Here is a 26,345-nt window from a genome sequence, read left to right as displayed (position 1 = left end):
GTACGCTCTTATCCGCACGCTTGCTCAGTTTCCCTACTACTCTTGTTCTGTCTCTCACAATTTAATTTCTCAATCTATCCAATCGTGTCACTCCTAACATACTCCTCAAACACTTTGTCTCAAAAACATTTAATTTCCTTCTCAAATCTGCGTTCAGACTTGGAGCCTGAAATGATTATGAAATACTAAAATATCCTACAAGTGTCTGCCATCAAAACACTGCTTAAAGGTACAGAAAATGGTTTAAGATTTTATATGTTTGGGTTTTTGAACATTTAATCGATAATTATTATCTATACAATTAAGTAATTATTGTTTAGGTACACAATTTTTTTAATATTTTGGGTAAGAACTTCTTTAAATATATGTGGCCTTATTGAGCAGTTTTAGGGGGCCCTTTATAAGTGATGTGAAATTATTTATGTATATAATGTTTTTAAAGTCATTTTGGTTTTGAGGGTTTTTGTTTTATTTTATAAAAAAGGTGAATATGCTATGAATTAGCTTTTAACTGCACAATCCTTTCATTTGATACATTTAGGAAATTTTATTTTTTTCTTGATATGGGTCACAGCTTGTCAAAAGGATGGATTGGTGGGTCCTCAAGTAAGACCAATTGAGAACCACTGCCTTACCCCTCCTGTGATTAATCTCCTTGGGTTTATTAGAGTTATCAATTGAAATCAGGCCAATGTGTAGCCGCATCTATTTTTGCATATTAGAGCACGTTTAGGGACAGCATTAATTATTCCAGTGTGGATTTGATTTGACTGCGAATTGATTGTGACTTGTTTTCAGGGTGGATACGCAGCGTACAGATTTGCCCAGCCCGCCACCACCGCCGCTTACAGCGACAGGTGAGCATTCATCTTTTCTTAACTAGCGAGTCACAGGTACTTCAATAATGTTTTTGCATCATGACTTGCTCTAAAAACCATGAGTCTTGAACTTGTTTTAGCTCTGGGCCACATGGTAGAAAAAAAACTCATCGGGGCTGTACTGCTAATTTAATGGGGATCTTTCGGAGGCTCACAATTAAATTACAATTCTGATTCAGGGATGTAAGATTCGGTTATAAAAAAATTATTGAGGGTTTTTTCCCTTCACTATGTTTTCATAACGTGTAGTGTTTTTCTACTGTGCGTTTGTAAAAAAAACAAAACATTGTAATAATTTTCACTGCAGTTAATGTAACTTAACTTTAAGTGCAAATTATTTAAAATATTAATCATATAAGGTACTTTTCATATTTTTAAAAAAAAATATTAATGAAAATCTGATGTATCTGAATTTGGGAGCTTTGTTGCTAGATTTCTTATGTAATATAGAAAGGGGTTAAAGTTCTAGGCTCTGTTTTTTTAATCAAGGTTGTAACTAATAACTTCAATCACTAGGGATAAAATGTGTAGTTTAGTAGAAAATGTTGCAGTTAAGAGACATCCATGAGAGTGCAATTGTATGGCGTTGTCCGTTTTGTGAGGATGTGTTTCCTTAAATATTCTCTGGTTAACAATTGATAATTAGCAAATAAAGTTTCAGTGGGTGGTTTGCTTTGGTAGTGGCACCTGGCTTTGGTGACATCCATTAGACATACATAAAACTGCTGGTCATTGAGGTTGTGTGACTTATTTATATGTTGTGCTTCTCTCAGCATTGTCTCGCTTGAACAGAATAAATCTACTGGCGGGCCCAGAGGCCATACATTTGACAACCCTGCTACAAAATCAGTTTTAAACCTAAAGGTTTCTTCTTGACGGGTGAATGCGCTGAGCATAAAATTTTCATTCACACCTCATAAAGCAATTTTTGGAAGTTGGAAGTGAGTGAAAGCAGGCAAGACTTTAGATGGCATCACACTTCACTTGATGTGAGGAATCTCTATTAAATGTGATAATTTTACAGGCAGAAATATGGCGCACTTCTCTGATATGCCCCTCAACATATTTTATTTACAAATATGACAACATGCATCAAACTCTCAACCTTTGAAAAAATACACACACACACACTAAGGGTTACCTTTAAACTGTAGCCCATTTGATAAAAGTCTCAAACCATAAGATTTTAAAGAGGCATTCTGTATTATTTAGCTTACCTTAGTAAAAAAAAAAAGGCCTTAAGTAAAAAAAAAATGTTGATATGAAAAGACAACAAATATACGTGACTAATACTTGGTCGAGAAATTTGTATTTATGTTATATAATATGAAGCTAACTGATACGTTTATTGTTCAGTAGACACATACAATAAGGAGAGAAGACATCAATTGATTTTTAACTTAAAAGGATAAAAAGAGAGGACTGATCCCTCGGATAAGAAATTCCATCGTGTTCTAAAAGGTCCTCCCCTTTCTTTTAAGAGTCAAAATAACCAACAACAGTGAGGTATATAAGTCAAAATAACAAACTACAATCCTATTTAATCTCCTTTGCAGGTGTCCAATATTAAAAATAGTATAAATTTATCACTCAGAATGAGCTGAGACAATTGTCTGTCATCTTGCTGCTATGGGTACCCCAAAAGCCTGTGAAATGCTGTGCAAAAAATGAGAAAAATGGCTTTTTTTCCATCACTTTGAGTCACTGTAGTTCTTATTCCTTGTGCTTTGTATCACTTGTAATTGGTTACACAACATGATGCAGTGAATATATAAGAACGATTCAATTCAAAATCCACAACGCAGTAAACCTGCGATAGCCGAAGCATGAAGTACCTCTGGGTTTTCTGCATAGCAACATTTAGTGGTCAAATATTTCACAGTTTCCCTTTGAGTTCTTATTGGAGCCCAAACAATCCAAACTTACCCAAATTGGAAACCTCTTTGGAACTTTGTGGAAAGTTGAACAGACGGAATTATAAATGTGTGAAACTCGGTTGGGTTGTTCCGTAGCACAGGCAGGAAAATAATTCAGCAGATGAACGTGGTCAATGTTAACTTGCTCCCTGGTCTTTTCTGACTTTAAAAAAAAAGAAAAAGGAAAATAACCTTGCAGGACGCAATTGATGATTATGAAGGCTCAAGTTATGAATGCCCCGTGTGAACCATCGCCTCAGTGTGTTTGTTTGCCGATAAGGAGTGTGCTTGCGCTCGTGCGTGTCGCTACCTGAGAGGATGAAGATCATATCCACACTGTCAACATTTATCAGGCGGGGGAGCCCAAATCACAAATTGCACAAGAGTGCAATTCCCTCCTTTTTTCCTCTTGTTCAATTTCCTTGAGTCTTTTTCCCGCAGACTTCATGTAATTGTTACGCAGAAGTGGCTTTGTTGGTTTCGTTTTGTTTGATTAGCATCCTGGGGGCAAGTAAATGTAAAAGCGCCAAATGCAAATGACCACACAGCTTCAGACGTGAGTTGAAATTGTTTTAGTAAATGTAAAAAACACAATAGTCATTTGTCGTTCGTCAAGAAAATAGATGATGAAGCTGAATAGGACTTGTTCAATGAAGGATGCGTTTCTACTTTAATTTGTTCACCGCTTTCGATTTGCTTCTTCAACAAAATCTGAATCAGAAGCATTTTTCATCGAGCTTTCTCAAAAATCTCCCCAACGTTGACATTTTATATCACAACCATCTCAAGAAAGGCATGAGAAATCCGCAAGGGGCCAAGAAAGTGGGACTATAGTTCATCCTACCTACCGGAAACATCTCCTATTCATCATCTTCATCTGTTTCGTACTTCACGAGGTTGTCCAAGTAATTCACAGTCTTCTACAAGTCTCATTAGCTGCACCGCTTATCTTCAGTAGGGTCAGGGTGACACAACACACTCTTTTGGTCAACAACAGAGCTTTTCACCGGTTTACCCCTGCATCATACAGGTGTCCTGCCCATACCTTAGAACGCATCCAAACATCCCAGTATCCTTTTACAACACCTCTCCACTCATTCCTATTACCAACAAGAGCTCGAGCTTCCACTAGATTTAGACCTCTTTCCTGCAGTGCTGGGGTGCTGGAGCCCATCCCAGCAATCATTGGGCAGTGGGCAGGGGACACCCTGAACCTGATGCCAGCCAATCGGAGGGCACACAGGGACAGACAACTCGCTCGCTCATTCAAACCTAGGGACAATTTGGACTGGCCAATCCACCTGAAATGCATGTCTTTAGAATGTGTTAGGAAACCGGAGTGCCCGGAGGAAACCCACGCAAGCACGGGGAGAACATACAAACTCCGCACAGGAAGTCCGGTGGCTGGATTTGAACCCACACATGAGGTTCCCAAGACCTTTGAACTGTGCCGCACACGCGCTAACCACTGCGCCGGCGTGCTCCCCATCTTCTACAATTATTCTTCTTTATTTTGACTTTTTTCTCCTTTTCTAAGGATCTACCCAGTCTTATCATGGACTGAATCAAAATCAAACTACTCCTAATTGACATTTAACCTGCTTGTGCAGCATTTTAACTTTGACTCCTCATGCAGCTCATCCGCCGGCGCTGCATGAGACATTCGATTAAGCTCTCACCAAGATTGTAAAACATCAACCATCAAGTATAACAACGAGGATTTAATGAAGAGTTTCTCTCCTTGTGGGGGTTCAATGTCATTGTTTCACCCCCCCCCCCAAGGCAGTCAGTCACTCCTGCAAGTAGCGTTCCAGTACAAGAGGGCCTGAGGGGCCGGAACTCTACGCGACGATAAGAGGAGCATGGGGTGCTCCTCCTGATAGCCTCCCCGACTCGCTGACCTTCACTCTCGACGCTCTTAAATCGCGTTAAAATTGTCTCCTTGAGAACGACTTCCTCCGTTTTGTTTTGCTTGATTTGCCGCCCTTGCTCCTCGGCCCTCTTATCTTCTCGCCACAGACCGGGAGCAGGAAACACAGGAAGTAAATAAATAAATACGCATCTTGTCTCGCCTGCTGGCGGAATCGCAAGGATTAGTTCCGAACTGGTGATGATGAAAAGCCATGGGGCGTATGTACCCAAGGCGTACTTCTTAGGGCGTGACTGTGTTTCTTCTCGCTTGCTCGTTTTTTGTCTAGCAGCGCAAGTACGTCGCGACATATTTCATCCCGTCTGGATGCACTGGTCATTTTCCGCAATGTGAAGAGTTGAAACCAGAAAATAATCGAAAACAAAAACAGAAGGAAGGCAGTAGCATTGTTGCTAATCGATTTGGATTTAATCACCTGCAACCACATGCATCATATTGTGGCAAATGTCCTTGGCACTTTCAAAACTAACATCCAATAGGTTACTTTCTTAGAGGTGGGGTGCGTCGTTTGAGTTGTCTTTAAAAATTAGTAAAGTTTATGTTAACAATTTCCAAATGAGCTCAATGAGTCAAGTCAAGTCTAGTCAAATTTATTTATATAGCCCTTAATCACAAAAATGTCTCAAAGGACTGCACAGGATTACAATGACACAATTACCTGATCTTGAACCAACATGCGGGCAAGGAACAATCTTTATTATTGTATTTTCCTACGGGCCTATCTGCTTTTATCGTACTTGTAGTCCCGCTTTTCCGGAACTCGCGACACTTTGGAAGCAGGAAACGGGAGAGGTGGGATGAAGGGGTGGAGAGCAATATCTTGCTCGTTCCTGCTTTTTTCTTAATGTGGCCTGAAAATACTAAAAGTAAGAAAAGTCCTGCTCTAAATACAGTCCAAACGCCAACCAATACACCAAAAAGATGAAAAACAAAAAGTCTTTTAATTCTTGAGGAATGAGCTGATTTAGGCTGCAATCATGACTCAAAGCCAGGAGATAGTGGCAGACAGTGGCAAAATTACAAGTTGCAGACACTACCTTTAAGTCTTGACCATGTCCTCCACTCTCTCTTACAGCTACGGCAGAGTCTATGCAACAGCCGACCCCTACCACCACACGATTGGCCCCGCTGCCACATACAGCGTGGGGACAATGGTAAGTCGCTCAAACCCGTCGACCTACCCCTCAAGGAACTGCACGCCCATTTATATGTTTTTCCACCACATACTTGCAAACACACATACAGTGGCCCCTCTACATATGAGATGATTGTGTTCCTAGATAGAACTCGTATCTAAGAATTCCTCTTATCGTATATTTTTTCCCTATCAAAAATAACTGGAATCTAATTAACCTGTTCCTGGTCTCCCAAAATCCTTATTATTTGAATCACTGTGAAACACATCTTCCTGATCACTAAAAATAAATTGAACATGTAAATACATTAATAAGATAAAAAAGATAATATTAACAAAATTAATATTTGTCTCCCGTACGATTTTTAGTTAAAAGACATCTCGTATGAAGATAAGCTACTGTATACTGTATTTATGTCCAAGCAGACCTACACAACAGGCCTTGAGAAAGAGATGCAGGTTAGAGGAAAAACTTCAAACTGGTTTAAAAGCCCAGGCTTTCAATAGCAGTTAATTATTTCAGGATTGCTAAGCACGATGTCTCAATTCGATGTCCAGACACACAAATACCTATTCACGTACACACATACACACCATGCATGCAAGACACCCAGATATAAGAAAAGTGACATTGATGTGCACACACACACACACACACACATCAATAAAGACTCATGTTGTGTTTATTGGTGTGAGCAAGACACAACTGTGTATGTCCTTTTTTTATTGCCTTTTGGATTTGGCGTGTCAAGCAAAGAAGCATTAATGTCTGTTTTTAGCTAGCGTTTGCAGCTATCCTGAAACATCAAAGATGAAAAGTTACCACCCACTAAAAAGGCGAAATATATTTTTAAAAAGTGGACGTCTTTTTGAATGTACGCTGAATACCGAACTCATTAGGTCAACTGTGCCCAAAGACGGGAAAAAACAAGAAGCAGATCGTCAGCATTCGACATGCATGCATTACTCCCAACGTGAAAAAAGCGTCGGGCTCCTCCATTGCAGCTGCTAGCTAAAAGCTTTCATTAATTAAAACATTTTTTTTTTCATTTCATTGACTTAATTAAAAAGATGCTGCTTATGTGCTCCCTCCCTTTTTGCTTCAAATTTCCTTCCATGAGGCTTTAATCCTGACTAAAAATATCCACCCGGGTGTGCGTGAATAGATAACATGAGTGTGTGTCAACGATAACGGAGCTGTAAGTTTTCGTTACACAAGGAATGATGACTTAATAATGATAATAATAATAACAATAATAATAATACAGTTTATCTGACATAGGAAATAATCTTTTCTTGAAAGTTTCACACAGCAAAATGAAGCTTTGAGGACATTCCCTTCATATTCTTAAATGCAGCTGGACTATTCTCTGTTAGTCTGTCTGTGTGTCCTAGATAATGTGAGCCTGACTTGGGGCTGGGGTCCCCAGGCGCTCCTGGAAGATTCCACTGCTTTTTTTCCTCCAACACGAAACATGAAAGGATGTTAAAACTCCGCCGATGTCTCACTCCTTCCTGCTCCGAGTAAAACCACGGAAAGAAATGAAATAATTTCATAAAAAGAAAGTTGAACGAGGGAGAATCAAAGACGGGTGGGGGGCAAGAAGGAGCGAATCAGACTGAGAAAGGCAAAGTAGGAGAAAATAGAAGTGATTAGAAAAGAAAGAGGGGAGAGTGAGAAAGAAAACAAGTGGAAATGGTAAAAGCACAATAGAAGGAAGGGAAAATGAAAGGAATATGAAATGCTTAGTGTAGAGATGGAAAAAAACAGTATTGTAGAAATTGAATTACAGTAATCCCTTGCAGTATTTACTTATTGTGGTATCATTACTTTGCGGATATTCATTGTGCATTGTGTTGTGCATTATGAATAGCTAAACAGTCGCCACGCACTGAATGTGTGTCAATAATGTTGCAGTCTGAGTACGTCCATTTTGTATCCGCAAATATTTTTGAATTTCTATTTTTTCAAAAGCCATTATGTCAACAAAACGATAAAGATAAAAAAAAAATCCCAAAAGGTAGAGGGAGACGCTTTCTATTGCCAACAAACATGAAGTTCTTGACCCGCTAAACTTGCTCTATAGCCACATACGGCTCTCTGGCGCTATCTAGTGGCTGCTTGGAGCTTTTTCAAAAATGTTTCATAATGGAAAAGTATACGTTTTCTGTAAAAGGGCAAACAAGACATCTTAATATTTTCCAATGAATATAAAGAGATACAGTAGCCTTCCTTATCAGACTTATCTAAGGCTTTTGAATTTATATAGCGCTAGACATGTTTTTTTTTTTTTTTTTTGTCCAATAGGGGTCTTTCAACGATTTAATAAGATGCGCATACAGGATGGCGACAAAGTATCAAGTAAAGTAAATAATGTCATGTTCTGAAATAAATTTCGCCCTTTACTGCAAAATATTGACGGTTCACGGTTCCCTTAACCTTATGGATTGTCGGAGCACCAATGAGGAAGCAACTATGAACAGCTTCCTTGCCTGTTTTTGTGACAAAATCGGCACCAGTCCATTTCTTAACGTTGTCAGCCCAGTTATTTTTCGGTTTCTCTCCTCCTGCCACCTTGCACATACTCTCTCTACTGCCCTCCTGCCGTCAAATTGGGCAAACGCAATGCTCTATTGCTTGTTTAAAAAAATATCGAAATTAAAAATACATTATAAAAAATACAGGTATCTACTTTGTGGGTTTGACTATAGCAGGACTTTTTGAGAACGTAACCCTCGTGAAAAAATGTAGTAATATGCAAAAAAATTAGGTCAACTTGTTAAAGTCTAAACAGCACAGCGCTCACCATCTTTGTCAAGTATGATTACTGGAAGGAAATTTGGGGTCAAAATTGGTCTCAACCGTATCAAACTCAAAACTAAGCTCAAGATTAATGGTAATTAAAAGTGCTGACATGGATGCTGATTGGTCCTTTTTCATCTTTGATGTTGCAGGCTAGCCTTTACAGAGGAGGGTACAGTCGCTTCACGCCCTACTAATACCGCCAAAGAACACACACGCGACAACAAAAACAAAAGAAAAAGAACAAACTCTTGAAATATAAGCCTCCCAAATCAAGATGTTGCCCCGCACCCCACACGATGAGGCAAAATCTAAACGAGCTACTCCTACACGTCCAGATGACTTTTCTACCAACACCTTTTTCAAAAGCTAGTCTCCTTTATTCTCTTTCCCTTATGCGTTATTGCTGTAATTGGTGTTTGTTTGTTTATCTTGTTGTGTTTGTTTCTTTGTTTGTTTGAGTTTCAATGTTTAAATTGAAACACACAGATCACAATGTCTGTTTCTTGTACAAAACCTTTTTTCTGAGAATCTTTATGCAGAATATATATATATATATATATATATATATATATATATATATATATATATATATATATATATATATATATATATATATATATACTGGACTGTCTCAGAAAATTAGAATATTGTGATAAAGTTCTTTATTTTCTGTAATGCAATTAAAAAAACAAAAATGTCATACATTCTGGATTCATTACACATCAACTGAACTATTTCAAGCCTTTTATTATTTGAATATTGCTGATTTTGGCTTACAGCTGAAAAAACCTCAAAAATCCTATCTCAAAATATTAGAATACTTCCTCAGACCAAGTAAAAAAAATAATTTTATAACAGCAAAACTAAATCAAACATTTGAAAATGTCCATTGATGCACTCAGTACTTGGTTGGGAATCCTTTTGCACGGATTACTGCATCAATCCGGCGTGGCATGGAGGCAATCAGCCTGTGGCATTGCTGAGGTGTTATTGATGCCCAGGATGCTTCGATAGCGGCCTTCAGCTCATTTGCATTTGTAGGTCTGGTGTCTTTCATCTTCTTCTTAACTATACCCCACAAATTCTCGATGGGGTTCAGGTCAGGGGAATTAGCAGGCCAATCAAGGACAGTGATGCCATGGTCAGTGCACCAGTTACTGGTGGTTTTGGCACTGTGGGCAGGTGCCAGATCATGCTGGAAAATGAAATACTCATCTCCATAGAGCTTCTCAGCAGATGGAAGCATGTAGTGCTCGAAAATCTCTTGGTACACAGTTGCATTTACTCTGGACTTGATGAATCACAGTGGACCAACACCAGCAGCTGACATGGCTCCCCAAACCATTGCTGACTGTGGGAACTTCACACTGGATTTCAAGCAACTTGGATTTTCCTCTTCTCCAGCCTTTCTCCAGACTCTGGCGCCTTGACTTCCAAATGAAATGCAAAACTTGCTTTCGTCTGAAAAGAGGACTTTGGACCACTCTGCAACTGTCCAGTGCTTCTTCTCCATAGCCCAAGTCAGACGCTTCTTCCGTTGTCTTGAGTTCAGAAGTGGCTTGACCATGGGAATACGGCTATTGTAGCCCATTTCCCGGACACGTCTGTGAACTGTGGCTTTTGATACCTGGACTCCAGCTTCAGCCCACTGTCTTTGAAGCTCCCTCAAATTCTGGAAGCGGCTCTTCTTCACAATTTTGTTAAGGCTGCGGTCATCTCTCTTGGTTGTGCAGCGTTTCCGGCCACATTTTTCCCTTCCAACAGACTTTTTGTGGATATGCTTTGAAACTGCACTCTGTGAACAGCCTGCTCTTTGAGAAATGTCTTTTTGTGTCTTACCCTCCTGATGGAGGGTATCAATGATGGTCCTCTGGACAGCAGTCAGATCAGCAGTGATTTAGTTTACTGAACCAAGCTGAGTGTTTTTAAGGCTCAGGAAACCCTCGCAAGGTGTTTCGAGTTAATTAGATGATTCAGGTGATTAGTTGAATAGCCTACTTGTATACTTTTTCATGATATTCTAATATTTTGAGATAGGATTTTTGAGTTTTCTTAAGCTGTAAGCCAAATTCAGCAATATTCAAATAATAAAAGGCTTGAAATAGTTCAGTTGATGTGTAATGAATCCAGAATGTATGACATTTTTGTTTTTTTAATTGCATTACAGAAAATAAAGAACTTTATCACAATATTCTAATTTTCTGAGACAGTCCAGTATATATATATATATATATGACTAGAGTGGGCTAACGGCATTTTTGCCTTCGCCGTTTTTAATTTAAAGTGTGATGGCAGCACTGGCAGCAATGAGGACTTCATATTACTGAAAAGGTGACAGTTTTGACAATAACAAACCTCCACAAATTGTTGAGGCCTCATGTAAATGAAAATCATTATTGTTAGTACAGTTTTTTTATTTTTATTTTTAGTAGTAGTAGTTGTAGTAGTCGTAGTGACATTAATGTGCACGCACACACACACACACACACACACACAAACATACACTAATAAAGACTCCTGTTGTGTTTATTGGTGTGAGCAGGAAACAACTGTGTATGTCCTTTTTTATTTTGCCTTTTTTCATTTGGCGTGCCAAGCAAAGAAGCAATAATGTCTGTTTTTAGCTAGGGTTTGCAGCTGTCTTGAAAGTCGTAGTAGTCAGTAGTTGTAGTAGTAATCACAACAACAATAAACTGATTTTAAAAATGGCCAGGCTGGCTCCTTCCCAATCCATTGTAAATATCAAAAGTCTGGCAAGACTTACCGTTTTTTAATTAGTATTATAACTAGTAATAGTATTATTATTAGTATTAGAAGGCCTAGTAGTCACAACAACAATAAACTTAAAGCGACCAGCCTGCCTTTTTCCCAATCCATTGTGAATACTGTAAGTCTGCCAAGAATGGTGGACTGGAGAAACAAAATAATGATAAATGTTATTCTTGTCTCTCTGCACTGCAAAATGTTTTATTGAAAAACAATGGATTCACTTCCCCTCCCAAAACATGCCGAATCAAATTTTAAAAATTGACAATGTACATAATGAGGATGATTTCTTAAATTACTACTTTGATTATTATTATTATGATCATTTACCTCGTGTTATTTTATTATTTGTTTGTCAGTTGTGGCTAAGGCAGCAACTAATGACTATTTCAATAGTGGATTCACTTTCGTCACAATTTCAATACTTAAACGATTAGTTAAATAGTCATATCAATATAAATCTATCAATAACATTTGAAATTAAGTTGATTTGATTATGTAGCAAATTATAATAAACAAGAAAAATTAGTACAATGAGAAGTAAATCTTTTATTGAACATAATTCACATTTAAATAAAAGTAGATACAAATGTTATATCTAAAATCAATTAGATAAAGTCCCTGGTGAGTAAAGACGTAAATCCATTAATAAACCTCTGTCCATTTTTTATGGACAGGCAAATAAATAATACATTAAAATCAAGTAAACTTTTTTTTTATTTCATTTTACCAAGAACAGGCTCATTAGTTGCTGTAGAACAGCAATTAAAAGAGAAAATAATTTTGTTAAGTACATTCAGTAGTCTTCTGGAAAGTCTGTACCATAAGAATTTCACGATTCTCAACGGTTCGAAATGAAACGGTTTTAAAGCAGTCCATCTTTTTTTCGGACTGCATGCATTTAATTTTCTAATACGTTTGTCAGTGATATTTATACATGCAAAATGTACAATGCTTGTCATCAAAACCGTATTGGCTTGAATATTACTTGAAGCAACTGTCTTACGTGCTTTCTCTTTAAATCTTTGTGTATCAAATGATACGCAAGGTTTACTTTGCAAATAGTCTTTTTGTTTGCCGTATCCAGGCTAATATGCTTCCAAAGCTTTAGTTTTGGTCAGCATACTTGATGTTGACGCCGTTAACAGAGATGTTTTGTACATAAGCGACTCTTAGCAGAGATTATAATGATGTAAGATCCCTCTCTCTGTTGTAAAAACGGGTCTGGCGACAATATTTGAGTGTTTAAATTTAATTCATTGTTGACTATTATTAATTTTTGTCAACAACGCCGACTAATTGTCGCTAGAGTAATTGTGGCACTACAGTCTTAATTATTCTACTTGAGTTTACATTCTTACTGGAGGTCTGAAATTAAAAAAGAAATATATAAATCATAGGTACCCAGAAAGTATGTGAGCGGGGGGCACAGTTTTGTGTTTAAAATGCAGGAAAATGTGACTTTATGATCAAAATCTAAATTTGTGAAATTGTATGAATTTAATAGTTAAGTATATAATTTAAATGGCAAAGGTTTCCACAACTGAATTATATAACAACCGTATCCGCACAATTTCCCTTTAAAAGTAATCTATTTTGGAGTCTGGCATGTGGGATATTAAAGAGGTGGTCCATTAGTTGCACATCACATTTTGCTTTTTTGAAGGATGATATTAATGTTCAGTGGCACTTTGTATCCTTTCGGACGGTCAATCATTTCAATAGGTTCTGGCCTATCGTCACACTGATGCAGGGGTGGCCAACCCGGTCCTCAAGAGCCGCATGTCCTGCATGTTTTTGGAGTTTCTCTGTTCAAATACAGGTGATCCCAATCACCTGGGTCATTATTAAGCTCCCGCACAGCTTGCAAACAATCTTAAAATTTGCATCACCTGAGAAACCTCCAAAACATGCAGGACATGCGGCTCTTGAGGACCGGGTTGGCCACCCCTGGACTGATGCATGATGGGACGGCCCTCTGTGAGCCTTCCAGTTAGCCCACTCTAGTCGTCAGTTCCCCAAAGCGCACATGTGGTCATCCGAAAAGTGCTCCATTGCCATGAGAAATATCTATGAATACATTTAAATTTTTGCATTTATTAAAAAACGTATATATGAGATGCAAAACATGCTACAGTGTACGGCAATATAGCAGCAAATGTACATAATTATGTTGAAATGTACACACACACACACACATTTTATCTTTGTATTCCCATATGAAGAGTGGTTCCAATATGTAATAGTATAAAAAATATTTTGTTACATTATTTACAGCATATTATGTTCTCAATAACTTGATGTGTGATAAAATAAAGCAGATTGAATGGTTTTGTTCTTTATTGTCAATTTTTAAAGGAACATTATGTATTATTTAGTGCCTACTAGTGGTTGAAAAAACTTCATTCATTTAAAAAAAACAATATTGATTTGAACATAATAGACAAATATGTCGACTGTGTTATAAAAGTGCATCTTCCTTTTTCTTTTTTCTTTTTTTTAATACTGTGTCCATTTTTTCAATCTATAACACAAGGCTCATCCAGAGGGACCTTATATGAATGGTAGCCATCTTGCTGCTAAAGGTATCTCAAAAAAACAAAAACCTTGTTCAAGGATGGAGCCAAAAAAAACGAGGAAAAATGATGCAGATTAGTCTCTGTAGTTTGTGTTCTTCCTTATGTTTTGTCTAATATATCAAAGTGTATATATGTAGGTCTGCCTTTTGGATTCAATGGTAGTGGCTTACGTACTGCACTGTTTTCAGCTGACCATGCTTATTTACATTTGTACTTTTTACACCAATCTGTTGTGTTTTTGTCCATTTGTGTTTCAGTGCTTTCAGTCAAAATTGTACAGTATATTATTTATTTACAGTTGATACATTCTTAGTCCAAGGTGGTAGAATTTTCTTTCTTGTTGTTGATACCCACATTGTAAAACATTGTATGCAACGAGATTAGACATGACAAATCTTTTAATTTAGAGAAAAGAGATGAAATACTATAAAGATGAATAGGCCAAAAACAGTTTGATGTTACAGACACCACTTTTAAGTAGACACTCAAAATAAAGAGTAAAGACATTATTAATTGTTGAACTTTCATTGAGAACAGGAGAGGACTGCACAAAAAATGGCACAATGGCAAACTTTAAATCTAAAGGACCACCTCTGAGCCTATTATTTTTACACAATCATATTGGTTACAAAAGCACCCCCGCTCTAAAGAGTGTGGAAATAGTGTTGTAAACCGTGGATAATAGTCAAAATAAAAAACTGGCATCCTATACAATCTCCTTTATATCAAAAACGGACTAAATTTGTATACAGTTTAACTGAGAAACATGGGGTTGATTTGGAAACTACAGCAAAATCTAGATTAGACTGCAAAAAATATTATTATGGCCAAAAAATGTTTTGTCAGGTGTATCCAAGAAGTGTTATAATTGTTAGCAAAATCAAACATTTGAAAAACAGTTCTTGTGCTCACAGCGATGCCTTTAGCATCAATCTAAGCTAACATTTCCCATTTAAGTCTGCTCGAGGAAGCACAACTACAGATTTTGGCAGCTGACGACGTTATTGAAGGCGTTACGTCCTTCCGGGTGGACTGTTCGAATGGGGTGGAGCTTCAGCACGACAAAGCGACGAAGAATTTCCAGGCTTGACTTATTTACTGACGGGGCGCGCGCGAGACAACTCGCCGTCGCCGACGATTATACCAGTATCGGCTCATAGTGCTCCCGGAACACCCGGCACAATAAAAGTTGCAAAGTGGGCTGGCATCATATCACGTGCAGAAAAACAAAAACGAAACAGTGATGGGTCGTCTCCCAGGGCAAAACATGGCGCTCGCTTAAAAGCCAACGCACGACCCCCAGAAGCCTTTTCGAAAATTGCCTAGGCAGGGACTTGACTGTGAGCAGTTAAACAGCAAATGTTTCCATTACCGTTAATACACTATGCATGTTAATACATGGAAACAAAATGAGGACGTATTTATTTTTTGGGAAAGGCACCTTAATTTTTTTGGCACACAAAAAGTCACTTTGTTCACATTCTTAGGCTTTTGCAAAGATTTTCCACCAAAATACAAGCTCCCCAGTAATTGAACACTTTATTCGATTTAACGGGTTCAAACAGAAGATTGCCAACACAAACTTAACAAAGTATTTGTTCCCTGACATAAAAATTCAGATTAAAGATTGGCCTGAGGTGAAATCGATTGTCTTCAATCAGAGAAAAAATGTTTCAATTTTTGTTGACTGTAATATTACAGAAGATTAATTGTATTGACTTTTCGTTATTGTCATATCAATTTGTGAAAACATGTCATGCAACGAGATTAGACATGGTACTTCGGGTTAAAGGTGTAGTAAAGAGAAAAAAAGAGAAAAGACTCGGGAAAAAAGGGTGAAAATATTCACACTGTAGTGCTCGAAAACAGGCCCAAGTTATAAAATAGTGCAATGTTTACGAATGAAAAAGAATCGTGCATCAGAATAATAGTGCAATGAGCAGAACTGCAATAACATTTAACAGGAAAAAAAGGCAGAAGGTATATATTTTCACAGTTTTGTGCAATAACCTTTAGGAGCAACAAACAAAATAAAAATGACTGTTTAAGGGTGTTTTCAAAATCCTTAACATTGCTGCATACGTCAGTTCTCATACAATTTGGCACTGTGTGTCCTCAAAAGTTGACTTTGTCACTTTGTAATAAAGCTGATAACAAAGCCTGTTTTACTGTTATACCAATGGATATATTTCTGTAAGAGTTTTAAAAAATATAAATAAAATCTTTCAATAAAATGACTTTCCATATTAGTCTTCAATAAATGAGTGGAGTGCATTTTTTTCCTCACAATCAATGAAAGTTTTTTTCTGAGTGTGCGTGTGTTTGCCTATTGTTACAGTAAATATGAAAAGTCGGGGAAGCAGCGCTCAGCAGACATCACAGACGGGAGGAGGTGGATGGAGCTACTTTTACGTCATGACGGGAGGGAAGCGAACCAAAGGGCGGCGGCGGCGGCAACAATGGCCGCCTCCTCCACCCACCCTGGACCGAGCGTCTCTTTTGGGGCGGCCGGCCGGCCAGGAAAAAGGACAGAAAGAAAAGATTTCCGATGAGAGGCTTACCGTTATTATAAGACATTTTATTTTTCTATACTTTTGTCACGTGTGTGTATAAAGGCGTATAAATATATATATGTACAAATATGTCTTTTTATGTTTTGCGCGGGATTCCAGAACAAGCAAGCGGCCGGATGTGGCGAAGGAGGGAGAACCCGTGCCTCCTCTTCTCTTTCTCCTCCTCCTTCTCCTCCTTTACTTTCTTCCCTTCTTCCTCCCTGTGGAAGCTGTCGTGATGTCACTTCCTGCCGGCAGCACCCAATCCCTTCCCCACTGTTACATAAAACCTCCACTTTGGTTTACAGCGGCCCCTGGTTGCAGAGCTTGAGCTTACCGCTGAGGACTGGAACGTTGGGCACTGGATGGACTTCCAAAAAGGCTCAGATAAGGCCGCGTCCAAACGTACGAACCTGAGATAACTAGAACAAGCATTTCCTTATAGACAAAACCCTATACACACTAGAGGTAGGATCGGGCCTAAAAATCAAACACGACCTGACCCAGGCCCACGGGTATTGAAACCATCCCCAGCCCGAGCCAGACCAATTAACTGGATTTGCAGGACCAAGCCCTAAGTGAACCCAAAATTTGACATTTTAACTGTGAAGACTCAGTAGAAGGAGAGGTGATTTATGATAACATACTAAAGCCTTGCTTTTGTAACAAAATCTAAGTTAAACAAGATGGTATAAACATTTACATATTTCATATTTATGTGTTTACAGAGCTCATAGTAACTGACAATTATCCATCATTGGTGGATTTTTTAAAAGAGTTGATGCAAACAAGGCCGTCCGTCGTATCGAAGGGGGGAAAATAGGGCTATTAACCACAGCAGTAGTACGTCTTCAAGAGTGTAGTGCAGCACTTAAAGAGAGAGAGGCAGAGAAACAAAAAAAAAATTTGGTGAGAAAAAAGAGCAGCGAGAACGAAGCCCAAACATACAGGGTTCATACAAGTGGTACTTGAAATTTCTTGAATTTTAACGTACTTTTCAAGGTTGGAAAAGTGTTTGAATTTTGGGTCAAGTCTTAGTTAATGCTTGAAGTTTTTTCCATGTTTCTCAACAAGTCTGCTTAAAAATGATGCTGACACTTGAGGGGCTTCGCTTTTGGCATTGCATTTCCTTCTTCCCTCCTGATTAACACCTGCTCCCATTAGTTTGTACGACTCCGCGACTCCTATGAAGCGTCATGACACCCTACGAGTCGCGCCTAAAAGGACAGGTACATTCTAACCCTAAACAGGGCACTATGAATCATATCAGTGCAAGGATTAGCTATCAATTATGGAAATGTATTTTCGACCTTGCAAAAAATTAAGGTAGTGTTCCCAATGTTAAATTGTAATGGAAAAAACTTCCTGCAACTGAAAATGTAAGCTACATATTGTCTCAAAAACAAATATACTCGTGATTTACTCAAGATCTAAAAATCATGTCTGATATATGCTCACACGAGATTAAAGTAGCATTTGTAAATCACAGCTATATTTGTGGCCCTTCAAAATACATAATTCACTCCGGATTTTTTTCTTTTAATGCTACTTTGAAAGTCCTTGAAAAGTTCCCATGAAAACATTGTAAAAAAACCCGAACATAATGTTTTTAGGCCCGGGTTTGTTAGGGCTGGTGTTAAGATCTTACCTCTTATTCCTTACATCTTGTTTGCCTTTAAATTTTTTAAATGACTGTCTTTTCCAAAGCTTTTAGAAAATTAAGTAAAACAATGCCAAATCAAATTTAAAAAATTAACCTTTGATACTTCATAAGTTTTCTAAAAATAAAAAATAAAATAAAAGTATGAACTTTTAGAAAAAAAAACAAAAAAATAAACAAAAAAAACACGTTTTATTGGTTGAAGTTACAGCGTGCCAACTTTTTTGTGTTTCGGATCATATCAAATTAAAGCGTGCAATCGAAATCGTATACTGTGGCGTATACTTGTTAAGCGAGCAAATAGATTTGGAAACTCCGTGGAATCGTGGCGACAATTTCAGTAAGCGCTTGATATTGGCGGGGACGTGTCCCCTCCATCCATGCCAAAACTATGCCCTCGTTTTAGCATCATTCGTGGTAATTTATGAGTATTTTTCTACCTAGGAAAAAAACTTTTTTTTTTTTTAAATAACTAACATATACCGTATTTATTCATGTAGAACACACGTTTATTTTAACTATAAAGTTTTGGCGCGGGTTAGTCGAAATATATCGACTAATTTTGGATGTAACAGCAATCGAAACTGGGTCGCGGCACTAAATGCTAACCTTTGTATCACCAGGGATACAGATGACATGTGAAAAGGCAATTTATCTTATTGTCACATTGTTCTTAGCTGTCTTGCCAGAGATGAATGTTAGAGCAGAAAGCAGAAAGTCGTCCTGAAATATACAGAAACGCAAAAATAGTATGATGAGAGAAACAATATTTGGTGTTCCTGATGATGAATCAGACTTTGAAGGACATTGAATAAATATATTATTGGTATTTTTGAACAAACGATTTAAATCATAGCTGCATGTATTCAACAATGTTTATGACTTACAAGTCTTTGAATTGAAGAATAGAATCGAATTTTTCTATATTGTAACCTGTGAAAAGAACAACGAAATTAACACTCGTCTGTGATATCCGTGAATAAAGTAATTTGATGATGAGGTAAACTTGAATACTTTTTCGTAAATTGTCTTCATCATTACTGGTCCAGGGCTTAGGATTTAGTGATCTCTCCGCCGCGAAACATGTTCGATTCCAGTTGCATTCAACCGCAAAGTTTGAGCTGATAAAAAATGAAACAAACTTTTATACCAATTTTAATTAAAAAATTCAGGCTGCACGTTATACATGAGTGCGTATTATGTACGAATAAATATGGTATATGTTTTTTTTTATTTAAGTAAATAAATAACTCAAACACGCAATGAATAAATTATTGGGTTTCAGAACAACACATCGTATTATACTTCCCCCAACAATTATTTGTATCCTCAAATTATATATTTTAATACTTTTCTCAGTTGTGAGGAATAGTCACGTGCAAAACTCGGACGCGTACGTGTGGACGTGGCCCCCCTCCCCCGCTAGTTGCAGTTTGTGTAGTTGTGTTGTTGTTTTTGGGGGAGTTTTTTTGGTGAAAGCTCAAATTTGCAGATTTCTACAAAGAGTGGCTGTCAAATGTGTAAAAGCAGGAGAATGTCGGTTGCGTTCTTTGAATGTACTCTTCTCTGCGTTCTTTTTGGTTGTTGCTGTACATAAATATATAGACATATCTATTATATGGACTGTGCTGATGTCAGGGAGTAGAGAGGGTGGCCATAAGAGCCCCCCTTTAGATTTCAGTCCTTGCCCTCCCTCACCCTACTCAAGCCCCTAACAGGCCTCCACTAAATATCCCCTTATTTACTGTAACATGTGATCATGTGTTATACAATTGAATGTGTGATGGTGATTGTGCGCCCCTTTCCTTCCTCCAGTTTTACCCCCCTGTGGCCCCCTCCCCCCTTCAACACAATCATGGACTTCAGCTCCCTTTGGAATTAAATCTGACCAATTTCTGGCTTCTCCCATCCGTCCTTTGTGGGATTTGTACACGCGGCCATGGAGCTCTTTGATCGCAAGCCAGCGGGAGGAAGCGCTCGCTAATGCTAGTCCACGGGCGTTTTACTGAGAGGGGTGGAGAAGGAGGCAAGGGGTCTTGGTGAGGAGGTTAGGGTAGAGATAACCAGCTAAGGGCGGACTCACATTAGGCTGTTCCACTCCCTTCCTCAGGCCATTTGCAGGCCAAAGCCTAGGACTTTCATTGATGTTTATCCGTTATAGCAGGCATGTCAAATACACGGCCCGCGGGCCTGATCCGGCCTTTCGGGTGATTTAATCCTGCGCGCCATAAATGGCTGAGTATGTAAAAAAAAAGAGCGAGTCTCTGGGTAATTTCTATGAAAAGTTGTGATTTTTTTTAATTAAACGAGAACCAAATGCTCTCTCCAACCACTAGAAGGCAGTGTTCAGTGCTTGAAATCCTTGAAAATGCTTTAATCTTAATGCTGTGTTTATAATCTCTTGCAATTGTTGCCATTTTTCTCAGCAAGTCTGCTTAAAAATGATGTATAGACAGATTTGCCATTGCATTTTGTCTTCCCTTGTGATTAACGGCAGGTGGGATTAGTTTGTACGGCATTGTCCTATTAAGTGTCACCATTCCCTACACGTCGCGCCCAGGGCACTATAAAATGTGTTTTAGTGCAATGATTTTGTATCAATTATAAACAATTATTATGGGCCATGCACAAAATTGAGTGAGATATTGTAATAGGAATAACTTCCTGCAACTGTAAACGTAATTTGCATTTTACTGTCATTTTTACCCAACACCTATGTGGGGGAGAAATTTGTCTCAAAGACAAATATATTCACAATTGACTCAAAAAAATAATGTGCTGATAAATGCACGCACAAGATTGAAAATTGCATATGTAAACCGCAAATATATTTGTGGCCTAGCAATATACACGATTGACACTAGATGTTTTTCTTTTAATGGAAATGGACGAATTGAAAATTGGCTTCAAAAGTCCTTTAACAGAGCTTAAATTTGGCCATGAAAAAGGTGTACGAACCCTGGTTTTTATAGTGTGGTGAGTTTCAGGTGTAAAACTGCATTTACTCAACTGTTAAAACAAACAAGTTAACTCACTCAATGCTGAACACGAAAATCGTGTTTCCTAATTGTCCGTGAATAAATGTGTTTAGAAAAGATCCCCTGTCACCCATTATTATAATTTGTTGGGTAGTTAACCAATGTAGGCTGAATGATAAAGCAAAATACTGCTTAACAAAGGTAAACATTTGGCGTTGACGTTATTTATTGATCCGGCGTGCCTGAGAACTGAAAGTCTGGATCTGACACCAGAGCCAGACTGTTTGACATCCCTGCGTTATAGCAAACACCTTGCACAGTCCCAATAATCCTGAAGTGTCTAAACAATCAGTCAGTGCTCTTTTGGACACATTTGCAATGTTCATATTTTGTTTGATCCAATAACAAATGTTTATTACAAAGGACCGATCCTTCTATACGCAGGAATAAATGTTAAAGAAAATGAATGCCTACAAATATATGCCATGTGAATAAATGAACACATAAATAAATCACATAATACCTAAATATATGATATAGGTCCAATTTATGTATGCATTTTGATACTTAGTTTGTCATTTATTTATTTCGGTATTTTGTCTCTTTGGTCGTCTATTTTGTTATATATTTTGTCGCTTATTTCGTTGTGGATTTTATTATTTATTTTCTCATGCTTATGATGAGTATTTTGTCATAACAAAATATTATTCAAAAGAGGAGGCGGCTCAAACTGGCTGAGCTTTTTATCTATTGATTGATTAACTCCAATGGCTTTCTTCATCACTGATCAACCAATCGGTGAAAAGCCCGGGTGCATGGGCCACATTTCTATTTGAATAAATATTTGTTGTGACAAAAAACAATGACAAAATACATGACAAATTCATGGTTTACTGTTCATGGATACCTTGTCAACCTGAGTGGTAGGGGCACTTCCTGTGTTGTGTCTTGGGCAAGTCCACCCTGGTGGCACCCATCATTCTCCAGGCCATTTTTTGGGTAGATGTTTGCTAACCGACACGAAACAAAAAGCATTGGTTTCCATAGTTACCTTAGTGGGAGAATCCTCCTCACGAGACTCAGACACAGCACATCCATTACTTGGTCGCTGTTGATTTTCAGTGTAAAGCGTCATCCCTTTCTCCCAGATCCTATATCAGTGGATATCAGTGGGGAAAAAAATAGTTTCTTCCGAAATTTATGGTCGGCATGTGTTCGTAATAACAATTTCCAGTCATCACTTGTGGCTTTCTAATTTGTCTTGAAAGACAGACACTGTCACGACGATACACAACACAACATGAACACATGACAAAATATTCCACAAAATGGACCAAAAAAGTACATGACAAAATACACGATAAAGATTACAAAGTACATGAAAAAATACACAACTGAATAAATGACAAAATAACAATTGCATTTTTTTTCATATATTTAGGTTTTTGGTGAATTATTTATTACGGTATACATTTGCAGGTATCTTTCTGTAGTATAGTGGGGTAGCACGGGAAAGGTTTCTGGTTGGAAACAGGGTAGAAACATATGTTGGCCTGGAGAGGGATGGGCACCACTAGGGTGTACTTGCCCTAGACACAGCACAAGAAATGGTGCCCCTACAATGCTAGAAGTTAAGGATACAACCAACCAACCAACATTTATTTCTACATATGGTCGAATCGGTCTAAAATACATTATAATAATCATCCTGACACTTAAGACAGAGGACTAAAAAGTCAAGACTCTTAAAAAAGTGTGATTCACATGTCGTAATTCCCCTATCGGTTCCGTACACTTTTTGTACACAACAATAACTCCGATTAATTTCACACGACAAGGTCAAACTTGAGCAAAGCAAAACAAACAAACAATGAATTCAGACATTTTTATAGCACAGACTAATCTGCCCCTTGTTCTGCCCCTCGTTCAATATAAATCACCAAAGGTGACTAAATTATTCATAGATGAGAGATAATTATCACACAATGCATATGCTGTAAATCATAATTAGTGAAACATCTTCGCTCGCTGATCATGCATAAGAATCTCTACCTTGCACAAAAGTCACAAAAATGAAAGGATGAATGACCTAGTGCAGGGGATGTCAAACTCAATTTGGCTCTGCGGCCAGTTTCAGACTTACTGTTCTCAGGCGGGCCAGATAAGTAAAAGCAAAATGTTTAGGTTACTGTAGTTTTTCAAAATTCTACTTTATCATCCAGCCTATTTTAGTAACCCACCTTACATATTGCAATCGCGGATGAAAAGGGATCTTTTCTAAGCACAATGCCTTTCGTATTTGCACGACACAGCTTTACATGTTAGACTACTGTGTTTTGGCCCTTGAAGGGCCTCCCACTTTTTAAAACAATCTCCCTCTTTTTCAAAATTATAACAAATATTTTTGTCTATGGGTGCTTCATTTGTAAGCAAGACAAAGTCTTCGTGTGTGAATATACCTCTGCAACCATCACTTTTTAATGTCAAAAGGTTTAAACATTTATTTACAAAAAATGTGGAAAAAAGATTCTCATGTTTGGCATTGAGCGCGTTAAGAGTTGAGTGAATACAGTTATACACAAGAACCAACTCACCATGCTTTACAAACCCAACGCTGCCCTCTGGCGGCCGTAAAGAGCATTTGTTTTGCATTTATGACAAAAATCACAACCATTAATATAAATGTCAGAGATTTGTCAGGAAGCCTGGATTGGCATACCTAAGTTTGTATTCAAGATAATCCCGTCATTCCACTCGATAGATTTTGCTTTTGACTCTTCCGCCTTTAACGAACAAAGACTTCCTGTAAGGCGACCAATGGCATGACGGATGGGGAGGGCAGAGATGAACAACCGCCGGCCGTGAACGCATCCTCAGCCGCTGATCTATGCACTACTCTCAGCCTCCACACGATGTCACTCATGCGCACACGTCAGCAAGACTGTTAGCAGTCAGCAAATGTACCTTTGCTGGTGTTTTGTTCTTTAAACAACAAATGGCAAGTCCTGATCAAATTCATGAGAAAACCTGCTAGCCTAGCTGTTCACGTAGCAGTTGTATTAGCTAAGAAAACGGTGTACATTAGTGCGTAAATGTTGGTGCTTTTACAGACGTAAATGATTATGATTGTGCAGTATAAGTGTTTTAATGTGCCGTTTTATGGCAGTGAATATATCTGTTTTGTATGGTTAGCCAGTGAATGGCATAGTAGGGAAGGTTTCTGAATAAAGTCGCGGGATCGATGCTTGGCTTCAAACTGTTGGATTTTATTTTTCAGGCGGTAAAGCAGCTTTAAGCAGTTTTTTACATTACCAGGAACGACACCTGAAATCAAAATCTTAGCTGAAAGCATAGCAGGGACGGATTTTGGGGAATTTGTAGTAATCATCAGTACTATCACCGCAAGCATCTAAATGTAATTTTATGGCAAAAAATGTATTAATCAGTTTTCACCGGTAACTGTGTATCGGGTATTCAATAGTTTAACTGAAGGCTGTATAGCAGCTTTAATTATTTTCTTACCTCATCCTCAGGCTATGAAATCCTCAATTTGAGTGTTAGCCTTTATCATAGGAAAGCTGTACATTTTCACACAATCACCACAAGCACCAAGCTGAACCATTTTGTGGCATAAATGTCATGAATGTACCTCCGTAGATGTGGAGCCTTTTTTAATGTTGTTTATTTAGTTCAATGTAGTGCAGCTTCATTTCGTGTGTTCTTCCATAAATTTCGTAATCGATGAATAATCTTTTCATGACAAGCTGAAATTATGCTTCCTATTTAAAGTTATTGTAACTTTTGTTAGACACCCTCCTCCCACCTCTACCCCATGGAGGATTATCAACGCAGGAAATGGATGGGTGGAAATATTAAAATCTCGTCCAAGTCCTAAAATTGAAATTGAAGCTCTGACAATATTTTAATATCTGTATTTTGAAATCCACTGCCTTCAAAATCTATCATCAGTCTTTAGCTTTAGCTGTTCTTATATAGTGTTAGATAAAAATAAAATAAAAAATACAAGTCTAGGTTTCGTTGTTGTTTTTTCCACCTCTTCAGTTTTGTCTTTAACCCTGAAAAACAAACCTTAGCCATCAGCAAAGCTTCTCTTTATATTTTATTTTGTGCATTAAAGTTTCTCCCCTTTATTTCGCATTAAAAATCGACGTGCATTAGTTTTATTTCATTAGTTCCCCTTTGCCTGCTGTTAAAGAGAAAAGCATCTTCCAGGCCTTAAGAGGTTAAAAATCAATTTCCCATGGCACTTTGCAGCAACCCTGCTGTGAGTTTACACACTTTGTAAACAACAAGGATGAGTGTTCTTCCATTCTTTTGTAGCCACAAGAACAAGTTTGACGCTTGTCGTGCACGACAACATGCCGGCGGTTGTTTATTTCCGTGCCACCAGGTGTCGTCCCACCCAACACAACAGAGCCTCCCTTGCGGCTTAGCACCCCTAGACCACTGCCCAGTATAAGTGCACACCCTCCCGCTTTTGTACTCCAGCTCTTCTGTACATAGTCCTAGCCCCACCTCATCCTATCACATGGAAAAAAAAAACTTCCTCCCCCAAAAATGTGTATTTTGTTCCAAAAAAGTACATTTATTTATAAGGATTTTTTAAAGACTTTATCGCCTTCTGCGTTTTGTAAATGTTCAAGGTAAAAAAAAGACGTTTTAAAAATGTTAAATGGCTATATTGAAAGGTTGTAAAAAATGTCTCTCTTCCTTCCCTGTACTACTACTTTTTGTGTTTTTGTTTATTTATCTTTCTGTATGCTTCTCTTTCCGTGCTTCAGATGAAAAGCTCTATTTATTATGACATTATCGTTATTATTATAATTATGAGTAATTATTAATATCGTCGTCATTCATTACAACCATGAATAAACTTGTTTCTTCAAGATGGTGTCTGCGGCTCTGCAAAATGTTAATGTGGCTTAGTGCATCTCTTTGCTTCGGCATGATCGGGGCTAAATGAAAATGAAATTCACCGGTTTTAGTTAACCTGTGTATACTTGTGACCATTAACATAACCTACCCCGTAAATTACACAAGTAGTACTTAGGACGTTTTGGAGGGGAACAACCACGCCACTTTCAGAAAACAAATAAATGGGACAGTAGGTGGCAGTGAGATTTG

General features: G+C 38.0%; 1 protein-coding gene across 8 annotated transcripts in view; it reads left to right on the top strand.

Moving 5' to 3' along the window:
- LOC148374750 (RNA binding protein fox-1 homolog 3-like) overlaps positions 1 to 26,114 on the top strand; it is a 600,089-nt gene extending 573,975 nt beyond the window's left edge. For 7 of the 8 annotated variants that reach the window (XM_088340486.1, XM_088340513.1, XM_088340533.1 and 4 more), the window contains 3 exons: positions 799 to 857; positions 5,800 to 5,878; positions 8,815 to 9,182. In XM_088340486.1, the coding sequence (XP_088196612.1) occupies positions 799 to 857; positions 5,800 to 5,878; positions 8,815 to 8,859 (183 nt within the window). In that variant the 3' untranslated portion in view covers positions 8,860 to 9,182. Of the gene's footprint in view, positions 1 to 798; positions 858 to 5,799; positions 5,879 to 8,814; positions 9,183 to 16,348 lie in introns of those variants that run through there. The other variant, XM_088340502.1, reaches the window with a different exon arrangement.
- The last annotated feature ends 231 nt before the right edge of the window (positions 26,115 to 26,345 follow it).

This window comes from Urocampus carinirostris, chromosome 1 (genome assembly GCF_059441175.1).
Source record: "Urocampus carinirostris isolate Australia breed hairy pipefish chromosome 1, RoL_Ucar_1.0, whole genome shotgun sequence".
NCBI lineage: Eukaryota > Metazoa > Chordata > Actinopteri > Syngnathiformes > Syngnathidae > Urocampus > Urocampus carinirostris.
Note: the sequence above shows the minus strand (reverse complement) of the source record. Positions and strands in the feature narration are given on the sequence as shown.